The 22,391-nt window shown below is 40.9% G+C and overlaps 1 protein-coding gene across 6 annotated transcripts in view; it reads right to left on the bottom strand.

Annotated features, from left to right (window-relative positions):
* astn1 (astrotactin 1) overlaps positions 1-22,391 on the bottom strand; it is a 476,318-nt gene that overhangs the window by 260,692 nt on the left and 193,235 nt on the right. For all 6 annotated transcript variants that reach the window (XM_026150134.2, XM_026150137.2, XM_026150138.2 and 3 more), the window contains one exon: positions 18,258-18,395. In XM_026150134.2, coding sequence (XP_026005919.1) covers positions 18,258-18,395 — 138 coding nt within the window. The remainder of the gene's footprint in view (positions 1-18,257; positions 18,396-22,391) is intronic.

Raw genomic sequence — 22,391 nt, 5'->3', positions numbered from 1 at the left:
GAAAGCGACTGCTGTGTGAACGGTCAAGTCGCATTAAATCCGTCTTTTACGTCACTGACACAAGACAGACGCCAATTATCAGCGCCAGAGAAGACATCGTGAACGCTTCCTGGCCATCTGGTGAAACTGCTGGGAAGACAACGTTGGAGAAACGTTAACATTTTATTTGTACTGCATAACCTGCAGGTTCTGACAGAAATCTGCAACTATCCTTTGAAGCAGCGCTCCTCTAAAACAGCAATAAGGATCATTATTAGGTCATTTACATTATTATGTAAATAACAAAATAACTTAAAGCAAAAATCGGGAAACATGAAGTCCGAAGTCTTTACATTAAGGGCCATCAGTCAAACAATACTGTTTGCTCTGGGTCTAAACAGAGCGCGTTGTGTGTGACGTCTTCTTTTGCGCATGCGGCCGCTTTGAGCGTTCACACTAGAGCGCGTTTGCTGTCGCATTTTATTTGTAGTGTGAACGAGGAGACAAAAAAATCGGAATTGAGCATTAAGACCTGCAGTGTGAACGTAGCCTTAGTGATATAGATATATTACAATATATATTAGCAATAATATAGATATGTAAGTATATTACAGAAATGGGTCTATTATGGTATGTTATAATGTACACGGTATGAAGTATGTTGTGAATATTCTATAACTATAAGTATGTACAGGCTGTAGTGAGTACAAGCTATGTACAGGATATGAACAGGATATAAATATGAAAAACTATACAGAATATGAAATAAATAACTTTACAGAATCTGAGATATACAGCTATACAGAAATGGGAACTATGCAAGTTGTAAACAGTTGTAGGATTAAAGATTATCGAATGTACAGAATGATTATTTACACAGAGCTATACAGTAGTGCAGTTAAGATAAGTGAGATATAATTCCTACAGAGGCTATATAAAGTGCTGGTGGTTGTGAGTGGTGGTTCAGTCCATGTTATTATTGTGTGTTTGAGGGTACAGTTGTCCATTGTGTGTGTGTATGTTCAGTCCATGAGTTTAACGTGGGTCAGATGTCAGGAGGCAGAGTTCAGGAGTCTGACAGCTGTGGGGAAGAAGCTGTTCCGGTACCTGGTGGTCTTAGTCCGGAGGCTCCTGTGGCGCCTCCCAGAGGGCAGGAGGGTGAAGAGTCCATGTGATGGGTGACACCGCTTCCTGTAGATGTCTTTTATGGCAGGAAGTGGTGCTCCGGCGATGCGCTGGGCAGTTTTCACGACCCTCTGCAACGCCGTCCGAGGCAGAGCAGTTCCCGTACCAGACTGTTATACAGTTGGTCAGGATGCTCTCGATGGTGCAGCGATAGAAGTTCACCAGGATGTCTGAGGACAGGTGGTTCTTCCTCAGAGTCCTCAAGAAGAAGAGGCGCTGGTGAGCCTTCTTGACCAGCTTGGAGCAGCTGGTCGTCCAGGTGAGATCCTCGGAGATGTGGACTCCCAGGAACTTGAAGCTGCTCACACGCTCCACAGCCGTCCCCTTAATGTGGATGGGTGGATGTGGGTCAGCATTCCTCCTGTAGTCCACGATGAGCTCCTTGGTCTTCTCAGTGTTAAGCAGCAGGTTGTTTGTGTCGCACCACTCAGCCAGACGATCCACCTCCTCCCTGTAGGCGGCCTCATCGTTGTCACTGATGAGGCCAATCACCGTGGTGTCATCTGCAAACTTAATGATGGTGTTGGAACCATCAGCAGGTCTGCAGTCCTGGGTGAAGAGGGAGTAGAGGAAAGGGCTCATCACACAGCCTTGTGGTACACCGGTGTTCATCGTGATTGTAGATGAGCAGCGGTTATCCAGCCGGACATGTTGGGGGCGGTTGGTCAGGATGTCCAGTAACCATTTGCACATGAGGGAACTGATGCCCAGGTCTGTCAGTTTCCTGATGAGCTGTGAGGGGTGGATTGTATTGAATGCTGAACTGAAGTCTATAAACAGCATTCTGGCGTATTTGTTGTTGTTGTCCAGGTGTGAGAGGACAGAGTGCAGTGCGATGGAGACTGCATCCTCTGTGCTCCTGTTCTGGCGGTATGCGAATTGGTGGGGGTCCAGGGTGGGGGGGAGACAGGATTTGAAGTGTGCTAGGACCAGCTGCTCTAAGCACTTAGTGATGATGGGGGTGAGTGCTGGGTTGTCTGCCATCTGTTCTGCGTTTTTACAACTCTAAATTAACTTTCTTTAATGAATGGTAAAGTTACTTTCATACACATGTATAAAGTTACTTTGGCTCAGGACTGAACTGAATTTATAACAATGCCAAACTGCCACTTTTCTAGGACGCTTCCTGGAAACAGCTGCCAAATGAATTCCATCACATGTTATCTCTGAGGTTGGTTTTTTGCGTGACTTAAACTTAGACTGGTTCTCTGACAGCTTGGATGCACTACACAAACTTTGCATCAATTGAGCAACTGAGCTCTAGTCCAACATGACTAAACAGTACAAACCTACTATGCCTAACTTTTAAAGAAATATTGCATTTAAGTGTCTACTACTCTTGTTTTAATGACCTTGTAGTACCATATCACCCTATTAGAGCACTTCGCTCTCGCTCTGCAGGCCTACTTGTTGTTCCTAGAGTATTTAAAAGTAGAATGGGAGGCAGAGCCTTCAGTTTTCAGGCCCCTCTTCTGTGGAACCAGCTTCCAGTTTGGTTGCAATAGCATAACTGGACTGCTGAGGGATTCCCATGATGCATTGACTGAATATGTTTAATAGGCCTCTCTGCATTGAATCATACTTGTTAGTAATCTTTGGATCTCTTCCACAGCATGTCTTTATCCTGTCTTCCTTCTCTCATGCCAACCGGTCGCAGCAGATGGCCCCGCCCCTCCCGGAGCCTGGGTTAGGGTAGGCTACCTTACAATATAAAGCACCTTGAGGCAACTGTTGTTGTGATTTGGTGCTGTACAAATAACATTGAATTGAATTGAATACTACTCCAATTTTTCCTCAAGATATGAGGAGCTACTGCCCAACAAAATGTGTAAGAAAGGCAGTTTCCAGAGCAACGATATTTCATAAAGGAAAGGAATTTAAAGATTTTAATGAGGATTTTTTTAACCGAACTTTGTTTTAAATAATAAAACTCTGTTATAGTACCTTTTTCATTGCCAGAGCTCACATCACTAACCATGCTGCAATAACCATCCATCTTCTTCTTCTGGCTGCTCCCTTTATGGGTTGCCTCCTTCTCACCCTTTCCCCAGCATCGTCTTCCATCACACTGACCCTCTGCATCTCCACCTCCAGTTTTTTTGTTATAACCACCACCTTCCCCAAGTCATACATGATAGCAAGCATTCAGCATCCTTTGCTGTAAATCTGCTTGTTCTGTCATAAATCACCCCTGACCCTCCTCTCACCTACTCCACCCTGTCTGCCCTCTCTTCTTCACTACTCTCTACTGCTCTATTTGAAAGATTGAACTGTTGAATTCAAATGTTATGCTATGGAAAAATATATGAAATGATTCTTATAAACTTTTTTTACATCACATAATTATTATTATTAATGTTATTTAGGGCAATCGTGGCTCAAGAGTTGGCGGTTCGCATTGTAATCAGAAGGTTGCCGGTTCGAGCCCCGGCTCAGACACTCTCGGTCGTTGTGTCCTTGGGCAAGACACTTCACCTGCTGGTGATGGCCAAAGGGGAATTGTAAAGCGCTTTGAGGGTCTCAAAAAGCGCTGCATGAATGCAATCCATTATTATTTAAACCAACTGTTAACTGTATATTTCTGTACATTTAAGTATTATTATTCATATTGCCGCATTCATTGACCTTGTTTATAGGTAATTTCATTGTTTAATCACATTAAAATGTTCCTAATTTAATGTTTAACTCATTCACTGCCAGCCATTGGCAGTGAATGAGTTAAACCCATTGACTCATTCACTGCAATTGACGGCTATAGACGTCAATGGCAGTGAATGAGTTAAAAGCACTTGAAAAAGGCAAAATCCCATGTAAAAGTAGGGCAACAAACTGTATTGTCATTACTGAAAATAACTGTATTTCATGTGAAAGCTATTTTCTGGTATTATTCTGGCGCCCCAGCTGCCGGGATATTACTGTTTCTTTAGGATTTTTTTTTTACGGTGTGGTTCAGAGCTGTACCCTGATGTAATCCCACAGCCAGCTTGAAACCTTTGTCTCTCATACCACACCCCTCATCGCTGTGTTATTGTCCTCCACCTTCACATACTTCATCGCTCCTCCTGACTTCCTCATGCAGTCCTACAGTTCCTCTCTTGGCACCTTATCATATGCTTTCTCTGGCTCCACAAAGACACAGTGTAGCTTCTGACCTTCTCTGTACTTCTCCAGCAAAGCTCCTCTTCCTCAGCATGAAGCCATACTCCTGCTTCTTAACCCAGCTTCATCTCTTTCCCACAGCCTCATGGTGTGGCTCACTTATTCCTCTCTAGTTACTACAACTGTGCATATCAGCCTTGTTCTGGAAAATCAGTACCAGTACACTTCCATTCCCCAGGCATCCCACCATAGGTATATCATCTGTCAATGATCTGTCAGCAATCTTTTATATGACTGGCAGCTTGTTCTGCACCAAATATTCCACATCGATAAGCTGTAAGGACAACTGGACATGTTTTTAGGGTGAGGACGATCTAATCTAGCGTTCCCTTCCACAGAGGTGGCGATCCTAGTGACTTAAATAATTACCATCCCTTTTAAAATGGCCTTACCTAGCAAAAATCCCTAATAAATTATTATCTAAAACTGTATTTGGGATCAAATAACATTTTACAACCAGAGCAGTCAGAATTTAGATATTTTCCCAGCAGAGCTGTAGCATATATGCTTAATTATATTACTGCAGCTCTCCATAATTACCAGTAATGCACTGTACTTTTCATAGACCTCATATGATTCAGTGGATAATGACATTTTAGTAGATGAGCAGTCCTTTAAATGGTTCTAAGACAATCACAAGTCCAAAACTATGTGCATTGTATTAACAGCTTCACAAAAACCATCATATGGTCCATATTCACTTACCACCTAACCCTAACACCTATGAAGAAAATGAAAGACACACATTGGATGTTTGTATAGAAACAGATCCTGTTTCTCATTCATTAGTTGTACGATCACTGTACAATCCACAGTTTTGACTAAGCTTCATTATAGTCATATCTTTACAATACGACCATAATGAAGCCTCTTGACTCATAAGAGCTTACCACAGGTGTTTCTTTCTTACTCACCATTATATGAAAAAGTGAAATCGTCCTGAACACAGAACATGATACAAATTTAGAAAGCTCTCCTCTACAGATTCCTTGCTTACCTCTGCTCTTTGATTACATTAAAGACAGCGTCTGCAATGTAAGGTTGGAGGACTTTTTTAACACTAACTGCACAATAAATAAATAAATTCTTCACTTTTAATAAACATGAAGAAATAAACAAAGTAAAATGCAGCTGAAATATGTAATTGGTATAAACTGAATGCATACAAATGAATTCAATTGTATTTTCACTACACTCTTTTACATAACATAATACATTTACATATAATTAAATTAATTATTATGTAAGTGTGGACATTTTTGTTCATACTGAACTGAAAAATGTCTTTGCTATCGATAAATCAACCAAGCCACATAAACAATGAAACTTCACATTTTTAAAACAGGCTCGTTACTTTAGGTTTCTCGCGTTTCTACTCGGAGGTTACAGTAGGAGTGCATGTGTCGCGGTACTTCAGCATCTAGCTATTGCGACTGAAAAGGAGTGAGTATAAAACAGAGTGACACTTTTTAAATTGGCAGGTATATAGAAATGCAACGTTTCTATTCGCCCAACAAACATCAGCACACAAACTATTTTTGCGCCATGTGTGGTCGGCTAAAGGTCCAGCTGCTGGACACAGTGAGAACTTTACTCAGAGATGGAGAAAGACGTGAGGCAGAGAGGACAGAAGGAAGAAGAGAGGTTAGATTAAAAGGTAAAGGACGCTCAATAAACTGCAAATTTAAAGCTTACTTCTACTGTTGTCATTTATAATCACATACTGAATTTCCACAAGATGTGTTTTGATAAATTATGTAATTTCATACTGTGATACAAAACTAAGCCTGTAGTTTTTTTTACTTTTACTTGCATAAAGAAGTAGATTTAGTACTTCAACTTCACTTGGAGTATTTTTAAAAACAGGTATTTGTACTTCTACTTAATTAAAAAATGTCTGTACTTTTACCACCTCTGATTATTGAACATGTACTGTATAATGTGCCTGTCTGTATTTTTCTTTGCTTTGTTTGGACTGTTTGTTTAATTAAAGGATTTATTATAATATCCTTCTGAAGAATCAATACTGTTTTAAAAAGCGCACGAAATGCTAACTTCAAACAAACTAACACTTCAACATCCAATTAGCGATGCCTCGATGTCAGGAATGTTCCATTCACTCTCATTATAACTGATTAGGTTATCACATTTCTTTAGATCACATTTCAGTCTGGCAGGAAAACGAGGAACTGTCAGAGCAGTGCTTCAACAGTCTGCTTTGCGAGACATGTTCTGACACTCTGCTCTCATTTTTCTCATAAAGAGATATCTTCTTTCATGAATTACAAACACCTGCATGTTTAATTCATTCTGTGTAATCATCATGAGAAAAGCAATGAGTTTTTACAGCACAGTTGTTATGCAAAATAGCAGACTTGTGAGATAAGACACACCATGAATTCATTGCTTTAACCTTGCTCAGAGCACTCGGAGTAACTACGGTTTATTTATTTATTTATTTATTATTTTTGCCGGTAAACCTCTTGCAAGGTCAATGAGCAGATCATCCAGTAGAGGGGCACAAGTGTAACTACTTGAGATGGTTGAGGATGAAGAACAAAGCAGAGTGGACTGCTGCTTTTCCTCACAGAATCTAAATCAGTAGCTATTTTTTCAGAGGAATAGTGCTGCTGGTGATAAAGAAGAACTGGTGTAACAGCCTTGCCATGAACCTTGGCTTAGCAGGGAAATTGATGACTTCTGTGGAACTAAAAGAAATATTTAGTTTTCAACTTCCCTAACTCCCCTCTAAATTCCCTGGTAGAAAAGGAAGCGAGTTTCCTTCCCTTTCACACTCAACTTAATGTTATCTTACAAACCAATTTTTCCATTATAATTGCCCACTGCTTTATTGTCATTTATTCAGAGGGAACCTATTGAAGAGAGCTTCAGCAGATGATGAAACTAACTGCAAGTTCGAATGCTAGGATATTTTAGAACCCTAATTAAAGTCAAATCACACCCAAAAACTGTGGGTGACACTACTGTGTTTACCATTAAACATCCCACAAGAAAAGAAAAAAAGGTTCAAAGCTTTGTTGGTGAGTCTTTGAGGCTACTACAACATTCATTATATCCCAAAGTATCAAAGCGCTGGAAAGAATGATCATCATAATGTCCATTTGGGAGGAAATATTTGGGCGTTTGGATGTCAAAACCAATTTAATGCAGACAGGACAAACATTTAGATTAAAGAAAGAACGATCTGATTACAACTATCTGAAATGCTTTCGCCCAACTATGTCTGCCAAACTGAATTTAGGGTGAGGATAGCACAGGAGAAATGTTAAAGGCTTTTTTATTTCAGGAAACGGTTTCAGTATTACACAATTTTGTTGTACAACAGTGGAACATGCTACGAGCTTTCATGCGGAGACTATTTTAAAGAAAAATTCTCAATTAATTAACGAAACATGCAATTTGTTTAGGTTTTTCATCGGGGAATAAAATGATGGTCTCAAAAACTAACACATCAAATGATACACTTGTAAGACTCATGACTTTCCCTAAACTCTTTTACATGTTTCATTACATCCCATGTGCAATGTTTCTGGTGCTCAACATTAAAAAGGAGTCATCCCCTCCAGGCATTAAACATGGAACAATACGATCACGAGATCTCTCTCTGTAAAACAAGGTGGTGTTTGATGGGAAGGAAGTCCTAAAAGTTTCAGCTTTTCTGTTGGATTACAGTTTTCCAGATTCAGATCAGATTATAATCTTTTAATTGGCACTGACAATGGATCCAAACACACTTATCTAATTAGAACGACAGACGACAGACAATTAAAACGGTTATCTGACGTAAGTGATGTTACGGTCAGAACACCATCGCTTTATTAAGTCATTGGAATGGCTTACCTTGTTTAAATTCTCACCAGAAAAGCAAAACAAACAGGTTAAAACACAGTTAATTATCCTGATTTTATTAAGAGCTTCTGCTGAAATAGTTCTGCGTTATGTAACAAACACACTGGATTTAAAAACCAAAAAAGTCACACTGGTAACGTTGAACAAGGACGTGGTGGGGCGTGGTCTGCGGTGCCGTGCGGACGCACCTGCACGACATCCGCAATCACGCCCGCCGTGTTAAAACACGGGGACTCAGGGGTTGGTGTGGGGTTGTGGTGGTGTGATGCAAATATTAAATAAAGATGGCTCAAAACATGGATCTGTGGTCCTTTCGTGCCTTAATTCCACCACAAAGGACATGTCATATATTTATAGAGACAGCTGCCTGCTTTTGAAATATAAACTGAATGTAAGCCTCAATTATTGGAACCATTAACATGAATGAAACGGTTATAAGTAAATGTGTGATTAAATGCCAAGTTATACCCTGCAGTGGACTTATTTTTGTTCAGACAGGGAGGTGAAACTCACCATCAACAAATGAAAGGAAAAATATAGCGTCTTTCTGAATATGACTTCCTAATATCATTGATACAGTGACAATTACAATGACAGCTGATTGGCTCTCATACAACACACATAGAAATACATACGTTTTTGGGAATAACATCTCAAAACAATGCAAACACATATAAATAATAAAGTATTTCCAAAATTCTTACTGATTTTTCATCCAGTCATTTTAATTATGACGCCAGCTAATCAATATGAACATGACATATTGACAAATTTATAATCAAACACGTTTGAACACAGTTCAAAAGAGTGCAACAGCATGTTCAAGAAGTCTGTGAAGGTTCTCAGTCATCCAGGTCATCGTAGTCAAAGGAGCTTGCAAAGAAAAGCGTCTGGACTTCTTTAAGTTGCTTGAAGACGTTTCACCTCTCATCCGAGAAGCTTCTTCAGTTCTAAGGTCAAATGGTGGAGAGTCCCAGATATAAACCTAGTGGGAGTGACCCCCCACAGAGGGACAAAAGGACCCCCTGATGATCCTCTAATCGCCTGAGTCAAGGTGGGAAACTGGGTGTGGGTCCCAATCAGCCAGAGTTTCGGGTGAGTTCATTATGAAACCTGGCCCCACCTTATCATGCGAATTCCTGAGGTCAGATGGCCCAGGATGTGAGTGGGCGTTAAGGCGTCTGGGAAGGGATCTCAAAACTGGATTATAGATGACAGAGAGTTGGTGTCGTAAACCACCGCCTCTGTTCAAAGATGGTCGCTCACAGGGGACATAGATGCTTCTTTCACTCCTCTTTCAAACCATCTGTCCTCTCTGTCCAAAATGTGAACATTGGCATCCTCGAAAGAGTGACCTTTGACCTTTAGATGCAGATGGACTGCTGAGTCTTGTCCTGTGGAGGTGGCTCTTCTGTGTTGTGCCATGCGCTTGTGAAGTGGCTGTTTGGTCTCTCCAATGTAGAGGTCTGAGCATTCCTCGCTGCACTGTACAGCATACACCACGTTGTTAAGTTTGTGTTTTGGCGTTTGGTCTTTCGGGTGAACCAGTTTCTGTCTGAGTGTGTTGCTGGGTCTGAAATGCACTGGGATGTCATGCTTGGAGAAAACTCTCCTGAGTTTCTCTGATACACCGGCTACATAGGGGATGACAATGTTGTTGCGTCTGTCTTTCTAATCCTCCCTCGCTGGTGTCTGGTCTTCTTTTCTGTGCCTCTTTGCTGACTTTAAGAACGCCCATTTAGGATAGCCGCACGTTTTGAGTGCTTCCTTTACATGTGTGTGTTCCTTCTTTTTTCCTTCAGGCTTAGAGGGAACATGTTCTGCCCGGTGGTGTAGGGTCCTAATTACTCCAAGTTTGTGTTCCAAAGGGTGATGGGAGTCAAAGAGGAGGTACTGGTCCGTGTGTGTGGGCTTCCGGTAAACTTCGATGTTGAGTTTGCCGTTCTCTTCAATGTGCACGGCGCAGTCCAGGAAAGGCAAACAGTTGTCCTTTGTGTCTTCCCTGGTGAACTTGATGTTTTTATCCACAGCGTTAATGTGCGCAGTGAAGGATTCCACTTCTTGTGTCTTGATTTTGACCCAGGTGTCGTCTACATATCTGTACCAGTGGCTGGGTACTCTTCCTTTGAAAGAGCCAAGAGCCTTCCTTTCCACTTCCTCCATGTAAAGGTTGGCTACAATAGGTGACACGGGGGAGCCCATGGCACAGCCATGTTTTTGTCTGTAAAAGCCTTCGTTGTATTTGAAATATGTAGTGGTGAGGCAGAGGTCTCATGGGCTCATGCCATGGGCTCCCCCGTGTCACCTATTGTAGCCAACCTTTACATGGAGGAAGTGGAAAGGAAGGCTCTTGGCTCTTTCAAAGGAAGAGTACCCAGCCACTGGTACAGATATGTAGACGACACCTGGGTCAAAATCAAGACACAAGAAGTGGAATCCTTCACTGCGCACATTAACGCTGTGGATAAAAACATCAAGTTCACCAGGGAAGACACAAAGGACAACTGTTTGCCTTTCCTGGACTGCGCTGTGCACATTGAAGAGAACGGCAAACTCAACATCGAAGTTTACCGGAAGCCCACACACACGGACCAGTACCTCCTCTTTGACTCCCATCACCCTCTGGAACACAAACTTGGAGTAATCAGGACCCTACACCACCGGGCAGAACATGTTCCCTCTAAGCCTGAAGGAAAAAAGAAGGAACACACACATGTAAAGGAAGCACTCAAAACGTGCGGCTATCCTAAATGGGCGTTCTTAAAGTCAGCAAAGAGGCACAGAAAAGAAGACCAGACACCAGCGAGGGAGGATTAGAAAGACAGACGCAACAACATTGTCATCCCCTATGTAGCCGGTGTATCAGAGAAACTCAGGAGAGTTTTCTCCAAGCATGACATCCCAGTGTATTTCAGACCCAGCAACACGCTCAGACAGAAACTGGTTCACCCGAAAGACAAAACGCCAAAACACAAACTTAACAATGTGGTGTATGCTGTACAGTGCAGCGAGGAATGCTCAGACCTCTACATTGGAGAGACCAAACAGCCACTTCACAAGCGCATGGCACAACACAGAAGAGCCACCTCCACAGGACAAGACTCAGCAGTCCATCTGCATCTTAAGGATAAAGGACACTCTTTGAGGATGCCAATGTTCACATTTTGGACAGAGAGGACAGATGGTTTGAAAGAGGAGTGAAAGAAGCTTCTATGTCCACTGTGAACGACCATCTTTGAACAGAGGCGGGGTTTACGACACCAACTCTCTGCCATCTATATTCCAGTTTTGAGATCCCTTCCCAGACGCCTTAACGCCCACTCACATCCTGGGCCATCTGACCTCAGGAATTCGCATGATAAGGTGGGGCCAGGTTTCACAATGAACACACCCGAAACTCTGGCTGATTGGGACCCACATCCAGTTTCACACCTTGGCTCAGGTGATTAGAGGATCATCAGGGGGTCCTTTTGTCCCTCTGTGGAGGGAAACTCCCACTAGGTTTATATCTGGGACTCTCCACCATTTGACCTTAGAACTGAAGAAGCTTCTCGGATGAGAGGTGAAACGTCTTCAAGCAACTTAAAGAAGTCCAGACGCTTTTCTTTGCAAGCTCCTTTGACCATGTTCAAGAAGGTGCTAACATTGTTCCCTTGGCGTCTGGGGAAGCTGAGAGGAGCCTTCATCGGATCAGAGAAATGACACATTTACACAGCAATAAACTGCCAAATGAAAATGAAATGCTGAAGAGTGAGATACAATTAAAGAATGTAAACATAGCAAAGGGACGTAAAGAGGCTAAACATGAATACATTAATTGTAAATGTGAGCGGCTGAATGAAGAAAGATAACTGCTGAGCTGGTGACAAATAATTCCTTAGAGGTGTTCAGCGGTGTACAAAACCTTCCCATAGTTTCTGCTACCGCAGCCAATTTGATGAGAAATGGTGGTTCCTACAATATTGCTTTAAATGAAAAATACTCAGAGTAACCTGGTGACAGAATTTCTGAGCTCTATACCTACATCTCTGCACCTTATTCTTCTCTTTATCCATATTTTTCAGGCATTTAAAAAAAACTTTTAAACAAACAACTGTGTAAAATACTTCTGAAAGTACTTCTCAAAGTGCCAAAGAAATGCAGGAATACTGTGTCCCCCACATTTCTGCATTTCATCTCACTGCATATACAGTGGGGCAAAAAAGTATTTAGTCAGCCACCGATTGTGCAAGTTCCCCCACTTAAAATGATGACAGAGGTCAGTAATTTGCACCAGAGGTACACTTCAACTGTGAGAGACAGAATGTGAAAAAAAAAATCCATGAATCCACATGGTAGGATTTGTAAAGAATTTATTCGTAAATCAGGGTGGAAAATAAGTATTTGGTCAATAACAAAAATACAACTCAATACTTTGTAACATAACCTTTGTTGGCAATAACAGAGGTCAAACGTTTACTATAGGTCTTTACCAGGTTTGCACACACTGTAGCTGGTATTTTGGCCCATTCCTCCATGCAGATCTTCTCGAGAGCAGTGATGTTTTGGGGCTGTCGCCGAGCAACACGGACTTTCAACTCCCACCACAGATTTTCTATGGGGTTGAGGTCTGGAGACTGGCTAGGCCACTCCAGGACTTTCAAATGCTTCTTACGGAGCCACTCCTTTGTTGCCCGGGCGGTGTGTTTTGGATCATTGTCATGTTGGAAGACCCAGCCTCGTTTCATCTTCAAAGTTCTCACTGATGGAAGGAGGTTTTGTCTCAAAATCTCACGATACATGGCCCCATTCGTTCTGTCCTTAACACGGATCAGTTGTCCTGTCCCCTTGGCAGAAAAACAGCCCCATAGCATGATGTTTCCACCCCCATGCTTCACAGTAGGTATGGTGTTCTTGGGATGCAACTCAGTATACTTCTTCCTCCAAACACGACGAGTTGAGTTTATACCAAAAGGTTCTACTTTGGTTTCATCTGACCACATGACATTCTCCCAATCCTCTGCTGTATCATCCATGTGCTCTCTGGCAAACTTCAGACGGGCCTGGACATGCACTGGCTTCAGCAGCGGAACACGTCTGGCACTGCGGGATTTGATTCCCTGCCGTTGTAGTGTGTTACTGATGGTGACCTTTGTTACTTTGGTCCCAGCTCTCTGCAGGTCATTCACCAGGTCCCCCCGTGTGGTTCTGGGATCTTTGCTCACCGTTCTCATGATCATTTTGACCCCACGGGATGAGATCTTGCGTGGAGCCCCAGATCGAGGGAGATTATCAGTGGTCTTGTATGTCTTCCATTTTCTGATGATTGCTCCCACAGTTGATTTTTTTCACACCAAGCTGCTTGCCTATTGTAGATTCACTCTTCCCAGTCTGGTGCAGGTCTACAATACTTTTCCTGGTGTCCTTCGAAAGCTCTTTGGTCTTGGCCATGGCGGAGTTTGGAGTTTGACTGTTTGAGGCTGTGGACAGGTGTCTTTTATACAGATGATGAGTTCAAACAGGTGCCATTCATACAGGTAACGAGTGGGGGACAGAAAAGCTTCTTACAGAAGACGTTACAGGTCTGTGAGAGCCAGAGATTTTCCTTGTTTGAGGTGACCAAATACTTATTTGCCACCCTGATTTACGAATAAATTCTTTACAAATCCTACCATGTGAATTCATGGATTTTTTTTTCACATTCTGTCTCTCACAGTTGAAGTGTACCTCTGGTGCAAATTACTGACGTCTGTCATCATTTTAAGTGGGGGAACTTGCACAATCGGTGGCTGACTAAATACTTTTTTGCCCCACTGTAGATGCTGCTTCCAGCGCTGACAATAAAGTCTAACACTAAACAACACTGAACTCCGACATCATATCATCATTTCTGTCAGTAACAAGCTAAAAATATACATATGTCCACTTCCTGTTCTGATAACTAATCCTTTCAACCAGCTGTGGCTCAGGCAGCACTTTTAGTTAGTAAAACACTCACAGCTGGAGTCTTACATTCGTATGTGTCTATACGTCGCTTTCATCAAATTGGTTTTGTATGCCTGCAACAAACACCCAAATATTTTCTCCCGATAATTAATCCTTTTTCTTGTTCAGTGTGAAATTCATTGAAACAATATGATAAATAATCACAACAATCCTCTCAGAGCCACATCAGTATAATGAACCAAGTCAAATGACTTTGCTTCTATTTAAAAAAGAAATCACTAAGCGTGAAAATTCATCAACCTCAGTGGCTGACAGATTTAATAAATGGCCTTTCCCCATTCCCACATCAGGCAAGTGAGGTCTTTTGGGCATGTCCTACCAGGACCACAGAGGGAGACCCCAGAGGTGGCCCATGGCAGCCCGGAGAGTTTATATATGCCCGTTGTCTTGGGAACACCTTGGTGTCCCCCAGGTCATTGCCTGCTTTAGTGGGAATCTGACAAATGTTGTTCTTGTGACAGTGTCAAGGGTCCCTTCAACTCTGTCACCACTGTCCCATAAAACATCTACATGTAGAGCTTCACAGTTAAACATGTTTAAATGTGGTAAATATTTTAAATTTTGTGTATTTTGAATCAAAGTCATTCAATTTCAGGCTAAAAAAATGACACTGCATTTGACAAAGAGCACTATAGACCAACTCATGCAAGTAAGGATTGTGTTATAAATGGCCGTCACATCGTCTTCTGTCATCTAAAGTTGTTATTCTCTTACTGTTTGACAGATGTATGGTTTTCCATTCACATGTATAGGAACGCAGAAGCCAAACTTTTTCACTGTATTCTTTTTAGTGACAGTAGAGTAGCCCAGGGGTGTCAATTTCTATCTGTCTTCCTGCCATTCAGCCTGCTGCTCAACCACTTTGATCCAGAAGGTAACTGAAACAACTGCTGTTAAACTGCAAAGCGATTCAGTTCAGGCATTCATGGTCCTCGCAGAATAAAATCTACTGACATCTTCTGTTTTAACTCCAGATTGACACCTTTGTGATTTTCTTTTCCTTTAGGAAGTGGCTTGACAGCGATCACAGATGACACATCATTCATTCAGCATGGGTCATCAGGTGGGCAGCTGCCTTCGTGGATGTCTCATTAATTTAAGAGCAGTATATCAGATGACTAAATCACCTGAGGGCTAATCCATAATCCCTGTCATCTTAGATGAACACCCTTCATATCCAGCCACAATTTTATTTTATGCCGAAATCTAGTTGGCCCTGTTTATCAATAATGAGTTGATATTTTATGCAATCAATAACAAATGTACCCTATAACTATGATACACAGAAACATGTCTGGAGGTGTTTTCATGAATGAAATTAATCAGTTTTTCTTTACATTTCTGAACTCTTTGGGATTCAAATATAAAAAAAGCTCCCTCTGTGTTTATGAGGCTTCACAAAAATGCTGATAATCACCTGGTGAGTCGAACTTTACCTGGTATAATATCACAGGGAAAATAAGTAAAACAGAGCAGCGCTTTACACTGTTACACACTAACTTGTTGACACTGAATGTTTCAGCAGACACTAAAGGACCGACCTCTTCTCTACAAACTAATCCTGTTCCGACATATTTTTTTTCTAAAACATAATAAATCATGTTAACTGTTAATCTGGGTGAATCTTAAAGCTTTCCACCAACAAGCAAAGTCGGTTCTGCATCAAACTAATTACTGGTCTGTCCTTCAAGTAGAAGTGAGCAGCAGTCTTTATGCTCGAGGTCTACAGAGATGATCTTACAGAAACCTGATCAGTAATACTGTTGATATTACTGTTGATTCAGTCTTATGTGGATATTTTTTATCCGTGCACCAAAAGAATTAAAAATATATTATTACCTAAACTCTTGTCTTTGTGTCATATGTCTACGAGGACCAGGGATCTTTTAGAGTAAATATTTAGACTTTAGACACGTGCAAAAAGGTTACTGTGTTTTTGTTTTGGAATGTAAAGTGTGAATCTAAAGGGCTCATCCATAATATATCACTTATGACAAGCACTGCTTGTACTACTGTCTCTTTCTGTCTCTCACTTTCTTTCTTTCTCTGGAAAACACGTTAAATAATTAAAAACAAAACAAGTGTTCCAGCAGAAAAGATTTTTCGTTGCCATTAACTGCTCTGAAATTACCAGACTAATCGGTGCTGCTCTGTTCTTCACACAATTACGACTCTCAGAAAATTAATCTGAAATAATTTTGAACATTTAAAAGTTTTAGTCGTTTTCATTTTCAGAGAAGAGGATGTGTTATGTTGGGGTCTTCAATGCACAATAAATTTTATCTGGACAAAACAGAGCACCAAAGGTCACTAACTTCAGGACACTGGTGGAAACTTTTCTCAGGTTCCTTATTTATCCACCAAAAACTAAATCAAACAAAGAAATGACCAAAAGAGTTCACTAGATACTGAACGATGCTGTGAAATTCTGCCCTGTACTGGTCATATTTGAGCATACCCCTGACTAATTTAAGTAACTTAAATAAATGTAATTAAATGGGACATAACTGATCATATAGAGCATTCTCATTCCCACTGCGTAACATACCGACGATTTGTCATGTTTTGGGATGAGAACGTGTTGAACAGAGAGCCTCGTATTTTGGCTGGTCAATGAAGCATAAACATAAACGCTGAAGGCTCAGGCATACGGAAAAATGTAAATTTGATAATTGGATTTATTTTAATTAGTTAGAAACACAGACTATAACAGAAATAGTCTGCTCCACTATATTTATTTTATTATAGGAGTCTAACTTCTGTTTTTTATAAACACATGGCTTCCTTGTTATGTAGACATCTCTTTCTGGACTAAACCTCTGATCCAGCATGGTTACCTTTAGCTCCACCCCAAAGTTGCCTATAAAAAGCACAGAATGACTGCACACACCCGTCCCATGTCTCCAGTGAAAATCTGTTTGCCAGTAAGCATTTTTGAACAGAACAGTACCCAACCTACACTACACACAAAATAAAAGCATATTTTAAATAAACATTGAGATGTTTTCTTATCCATCTTATTCCATCAGTCTGGAAGTTAATGTGATTTTTAAGTGAAGCACAAACCACACTCTGAGAGAGAGCTCTTTCAGATACGCTCATGTGTCTGTGCTCATTTGCACCACTAGCTAACTTGCTAAAAGCTAGCTAGAGCATATACTGGATCCAATGATTTGGTTTTTGCTTTGTGTCCCGGACAGATTACATTGCTGCACACATCTCCAGTGATCTGGACCAGAGTAGGATCATCGTGGTTGTTAATCCACAGCTGGTGTAGATGGTCAAGATAACAAGCCAGTGAGACATGTTTCCTGCTTGCCGTGTCAGTGACTGTCGAAATAACACAAATTCTTCAGCACTACCTTAAAAATCACCTTTTATGGGTTGGGTGGGTATGTTCTCGATTTAACCCCCAACCCCAAGTAGCATGTCTGTCCATTTCTCATTAGACATAAAGAGAATGCTCAGGGGCATTGCTTCCACTGTGTAATACATGTCATCAGTTGAGCCCGGTTTAACTCTGCAGCACTGTTTTGGCTCATTTACAGCTCTCTCTGCAGCCCACAGTCACTGCACACAGAGTAGATTTTCTTTGGACTTATGAACCATTTAACAATTCAAACGCTCTCAGTGGCTTTGAACTGCCAAGCAATTCTTTCTTTTTAAACTCTGGCATTTTTTCCTTTATTCATAAATGTTTTTGTGTTAGACTGCAGAATTGCATTGCCCTCTGAATCACGACCACCTCGGCAAAATCCTCAGAGGCCTGATTAAAACTCACAGCAACAGCAATGAATAAAAACAAATGCTGATTACGTGAGGATACAAAACATGTCAGAGAGTTGATGAGAGATAATAATAAAAGTCTGTTTTTACTAGAGTCGACAGAAAGTCTTTGCAATCCTTCAAGTGCAGCATTAAGAAGAAACTCCTTCAGGTACTTTTCAGCTTGGTGCAGCGGTCAGCAAAATCCTACCCTGCTTCACTGCTCGATGACTCCTTTTATTTCTTTTTAGTTGGACTGTCATGACTCCCAAAGTAACACTGAAGAAAAGTGCAGTGCAGAAAATGTCTCTCACCTTACATCTACCGCATCCTCCATGACTGTCATGTCTGTCTTGCATTTGGCTGATGGGTTGATGGCGAGCTCAGCAGGGGGGATGACAAAGCTTTTACTTAATGGCAGCCACATCCCTTCTCCTAGGGTGTACGTGAATCTGCAAGAGGACAAGAAAAGTAGATGAGAGTGTAAGGTAGGGTTGTAGGTTTAGGCTTTTCGGGGGAAAATAGATCATTAAGGCCTTTGAGACTGTTGGCAGCCCCTTTCAACTTCCAGCTGCTAGGAAATTACCCAACCAGTTGGCGAGAGGCTGCTGGAAGTTGCTGACTTTTGCTAGGCGAAACTGTTTGCAAAGAAACAAAATGTTCACTTGCTCCCTGATATATCCCGCCTATTAACAGATGCAATGATGAAGAGCTGATTAGTGTTCTTCATTACACCTATGATAATTATCAAGCAAGCACAGCGTGTCCTTTGAAATGGGTTTATTTTGTCAACAAAAACAGAATTTAGCCGGCGTTCATCATGTTGGTTTTGCCCTGTAACAGGTTCTACTTACAATGACATCATTATTTCAAATTTTGGCAAAACAGCGGTCTAATCATATATATGAGACAAAATACCTAAGAATAATAAAAGTAAATAATAATAACAGTAATAATAATATGATGATGATCTCATAAATGCTGTTTCTTTACATAGAAAAACAAATGTAGAGAATACTACTTTTTTGAATTGTGACTAAAAGTCGTGAGAGTTATTTGAACTGACAGCAGTTGAAATCCTGTTTCTGTGAAGTGTTGAATGGCGAAAGGTTACTACAGTTAAACATATTACTAAGTAGTTCATGAATGGCAACTGCAATGTCTTTTTTGATTTGTGTCTACGAAGGTGTGCAAGCCTTACTTTGCATGTATGATCGTATTTGTAAGGTGTTATTTGGTTTTAGGCTTCTAGTCCTGCAAATGTGACTTTTACAACAACTGAGGGATAAATATTTACAGTATATGAAACTTCAGCAGCACAAACGCCAATAGTGAATTTGAGTGAACTGTTATTTCCAAGCAAAGAACAAAATCAAGAAGTTAAAGATCTACAGTCATGGTTCTGGGTCAGCTTGATCCAGCATTCTGAGTTTCGTGGGTTTTGGTATTATTGTGTATTATGGTTTATGATCCGATTCTCTGGTTGTGCTGTTTTGATTATTATTATCTGGTGTTTAATTCTTCTTAAGAGTTTTGTTCTTAGGTTTGGATTCTGTGCTCCCTCTGTTCAGCGTCCAGTCTGTGCCTCTGCGTCCTGGTCTTGTGTCTCTGTGACTGTACATACGTGTCGTATTTCCTGTTTTACTTTGATAGTCTTTGTGCTATGTCAGAGTGTCTACTTTTGCTCCCCTCGCTGTGTCTCCCTCCGGTTCCTCGTTTCCCTCTTTGCGCGTCGTCGGATCGTCTGCATTGCTGCATCGCTGCTGTGTGTCATTCCCTCCATGCCTCAGGCTTCAGGCTAGTTTTCCCAGTATAGGTTTTGTTTGTTCTTTTCTAGTTTTCCTTGCCGTTTATTTGTAACATCTGCTCAGCCATAAATAAAGGCTCATTCTCTGTTAACATCCACATTCATCTCCATTGTCTGCGTTTGGCTCCTTTCTAATCTACACGCTTGGCAAACCATGACATCTACATTAGGCGATAATAACATGGTTTTATACTTTTAATAGTAATATTCCAGTTATATATGTCTTTACTGACATGTTTATTGTCTAATGTTTAAAAGCTTAACACACAGCTTATGTGGTCATTTTTGGAATTGTCAAGTGATTCTTTATATTTTTATTTGGGTTCTTGCTGTTTTTTTTTTTTTACCATTAAGCAGAAAAAAAGGTTGTAATTTTTATTTACATGGTTAGGCTGAACTCGATGCAGCAGTAGTCTTTTAGGTTCTGCATCAAAAAGTTAGTGAATGTTAAAAGTATAAAGGCACAAAAAGTTAAAAAGAACTGCAGAAGTGAGGGCTGTGTTGGTTTATTAAAATCTGAATAGAAAACTAAAGATTAAATAGAGACATCGAGGATATAATGGTTATCCCAGTGACTTATTACTGCACAACTTTAAAGTTGAGGAACTTAAAGGAAACACGAAACAGAGGAGAATGCCCCAAACTGAAAATGCAGTGTCTAAAGACTTTCAGTGGACGATTGAAACTTCAGACCCTGAACTTTTAAACGACTCCCATTAAACCCTGCATGTCTTATTAATGCTGAGTTGTCAAACTTGTTCCCAAGTTTGAAGTCTCAAAGGCAAATTGCATTAACCTTCGTATCATCATCATCATCAGGGCATTTCTCACAAACCTTGGAAATCCACCAGTCAGTGTTTCTGACTAATGGCATCGTGTTTGTTACAGGTTATTTATTTTACCTTTCAGCTAAGTTATCCTTTTTGCATAACTCTGACTTGAGCAGAAGGGCACCGAGTTAATGGACAGACTGCATAGCAAATGAGGCACCCGGGCAAAAAAGGGCCCATAAGAGTTTCCCCCAAGACAAAACAGGGCCATAAATCTGTAAACAACAGATGGTTGGAACAAGGGCTTTAAAACAATTCTTTATTTGTGAGTCAATGGACATCATCAGTCTTTAAACACTCTGCAGATGAAATGTAATGCTTCAAGTTTTAGTTAAACAGCGCATGCTGATTAACATCAAATGCATTATTAGTGCTGATGAATAATTCATGGATACTTGTAATACAAAAAGGGGGGACTTGTTGATTAAATAGTTAACAGGCATTTTTCTGCAGACTAAACATATTTCCTCATTTACAATTGTTCAATTTGCATTTAATAAAATGCTAACGTAGCATAAGGAAAGGGCAGTGAATTGTGGGTGCTGCATGCATTACCAGTCGCTTTTAGAAGGATTAAATCACTATAGAAATGGAACACTTCATTATATCCACCCAATTACTCCCTTTGTTCCAAAGTTTAAAAGATTCGAGTGGATCAAAGTGTTGTTGCCTGTTTACTGCAAAACACTTGGCTGTAGCAAGTTAGTATAACATGGAAGTCCATTAAAATAGTAATATTTCCATATTGCTTCAAGACACTGTTGCGCTGTTGCTACCTCACATTTCTCCTGCGGGACTGTGTATAGCAGGAGTGCTGAAATTCCCTGTGATGCGGTATGACGTATATGGGTGACCGCAGGACAAATTAGCAGCCACTTAATGAGCGCAGCTTCATAATGGACAACTGGGGACTTGTGTGCTACTGTACGACTTATTTGGTCCAACCTAAGAGAAAGTGGTGGTGGAAAACACTAAGAGGCCCCGAGAGGAAACGGTTGTTGAGTGGAAAACATGTTTGCAGTCCGCAGAGGAACTCCCTGCGGTTAATACTGTGCAAATAGGAAACACTGTTTGCGAATGCTGACTCTCACCATTTAGCTCCTCCAACACGCAAGAATTTTGTTTGTGTTGTTGGGTTTCCTTTGCTTTACTCTCTATAGCGCTTCAATTTCACTCAGCTAATTAGCTTTTGTGTTGAACAGTAATATCTGTTCAAAGAAACAAGAGGACGGCTTCGCAGGTCAGCGAGTGCTTGCTCAAAATTCAAGGTCTCTTCTAATGTGTGGAGCAAACAGGGACGTTTGAGGAAGTTTAAAGCTAAAAATGTTTAAATTAGGATGGATGGCTGTGTTGAAGGCGCCAGAGGACAACGAGATTTTAAACTATTGTTGTAATAAAGGTGGGGAGCCTGCTGCAGAAAGCATGCTGGCAGGCAAGGAAATGCATCAAAGCATCTCCGGGAGATATTACTGTGATTCCAGCTTCGAATGTGTGTCCCAGCATAGGGACAATGCTAACAATGATAAGAACGGTTCACGTCAACTGTGCAGTCACACAAACTTGTTGTTGCTGCTGTGCTGTCATGAAAGGAGTCAGAAACTTGTAATGAAGGCAGTGGCACATTCCTTCTTAGATCTGCTCTTTCTCAAGTCGGAGAACTTGGCAAGAAAAGCAGTTGAGAATATTGTTAGATACCTCGGTCTCAGACAAGTGGCCCGATACCCTGATGTGTTGTTGTGAATGTTGATGATTTTCTCTCAGCTATATGTTCTCTTCAAGGCAAAAGCCTAAAGCAACGATCTCTGTCATAA

The sequence above is a fragment of the Astatotilapia calliptera genome, chromosome 18 (assembly GCF_964374335.1).
Source record: "Astatotilapia calliptera chromosome 18, fAstCal68.1, whole genome shotgun sequence".
In the NCBI taxonomy this organism is placed as follows: Eukaryota; Metazoa; Chordata; class Actinopteri; order Cichliformes; family Cichlidae; genus Astatotilapia; species Astatotilapia calliptera.
The sequence above is the reverse complement of the archived record's forward strand: the minus strand, read 5'-3'. Positions and strand labels throughout refer to the sequence as shown.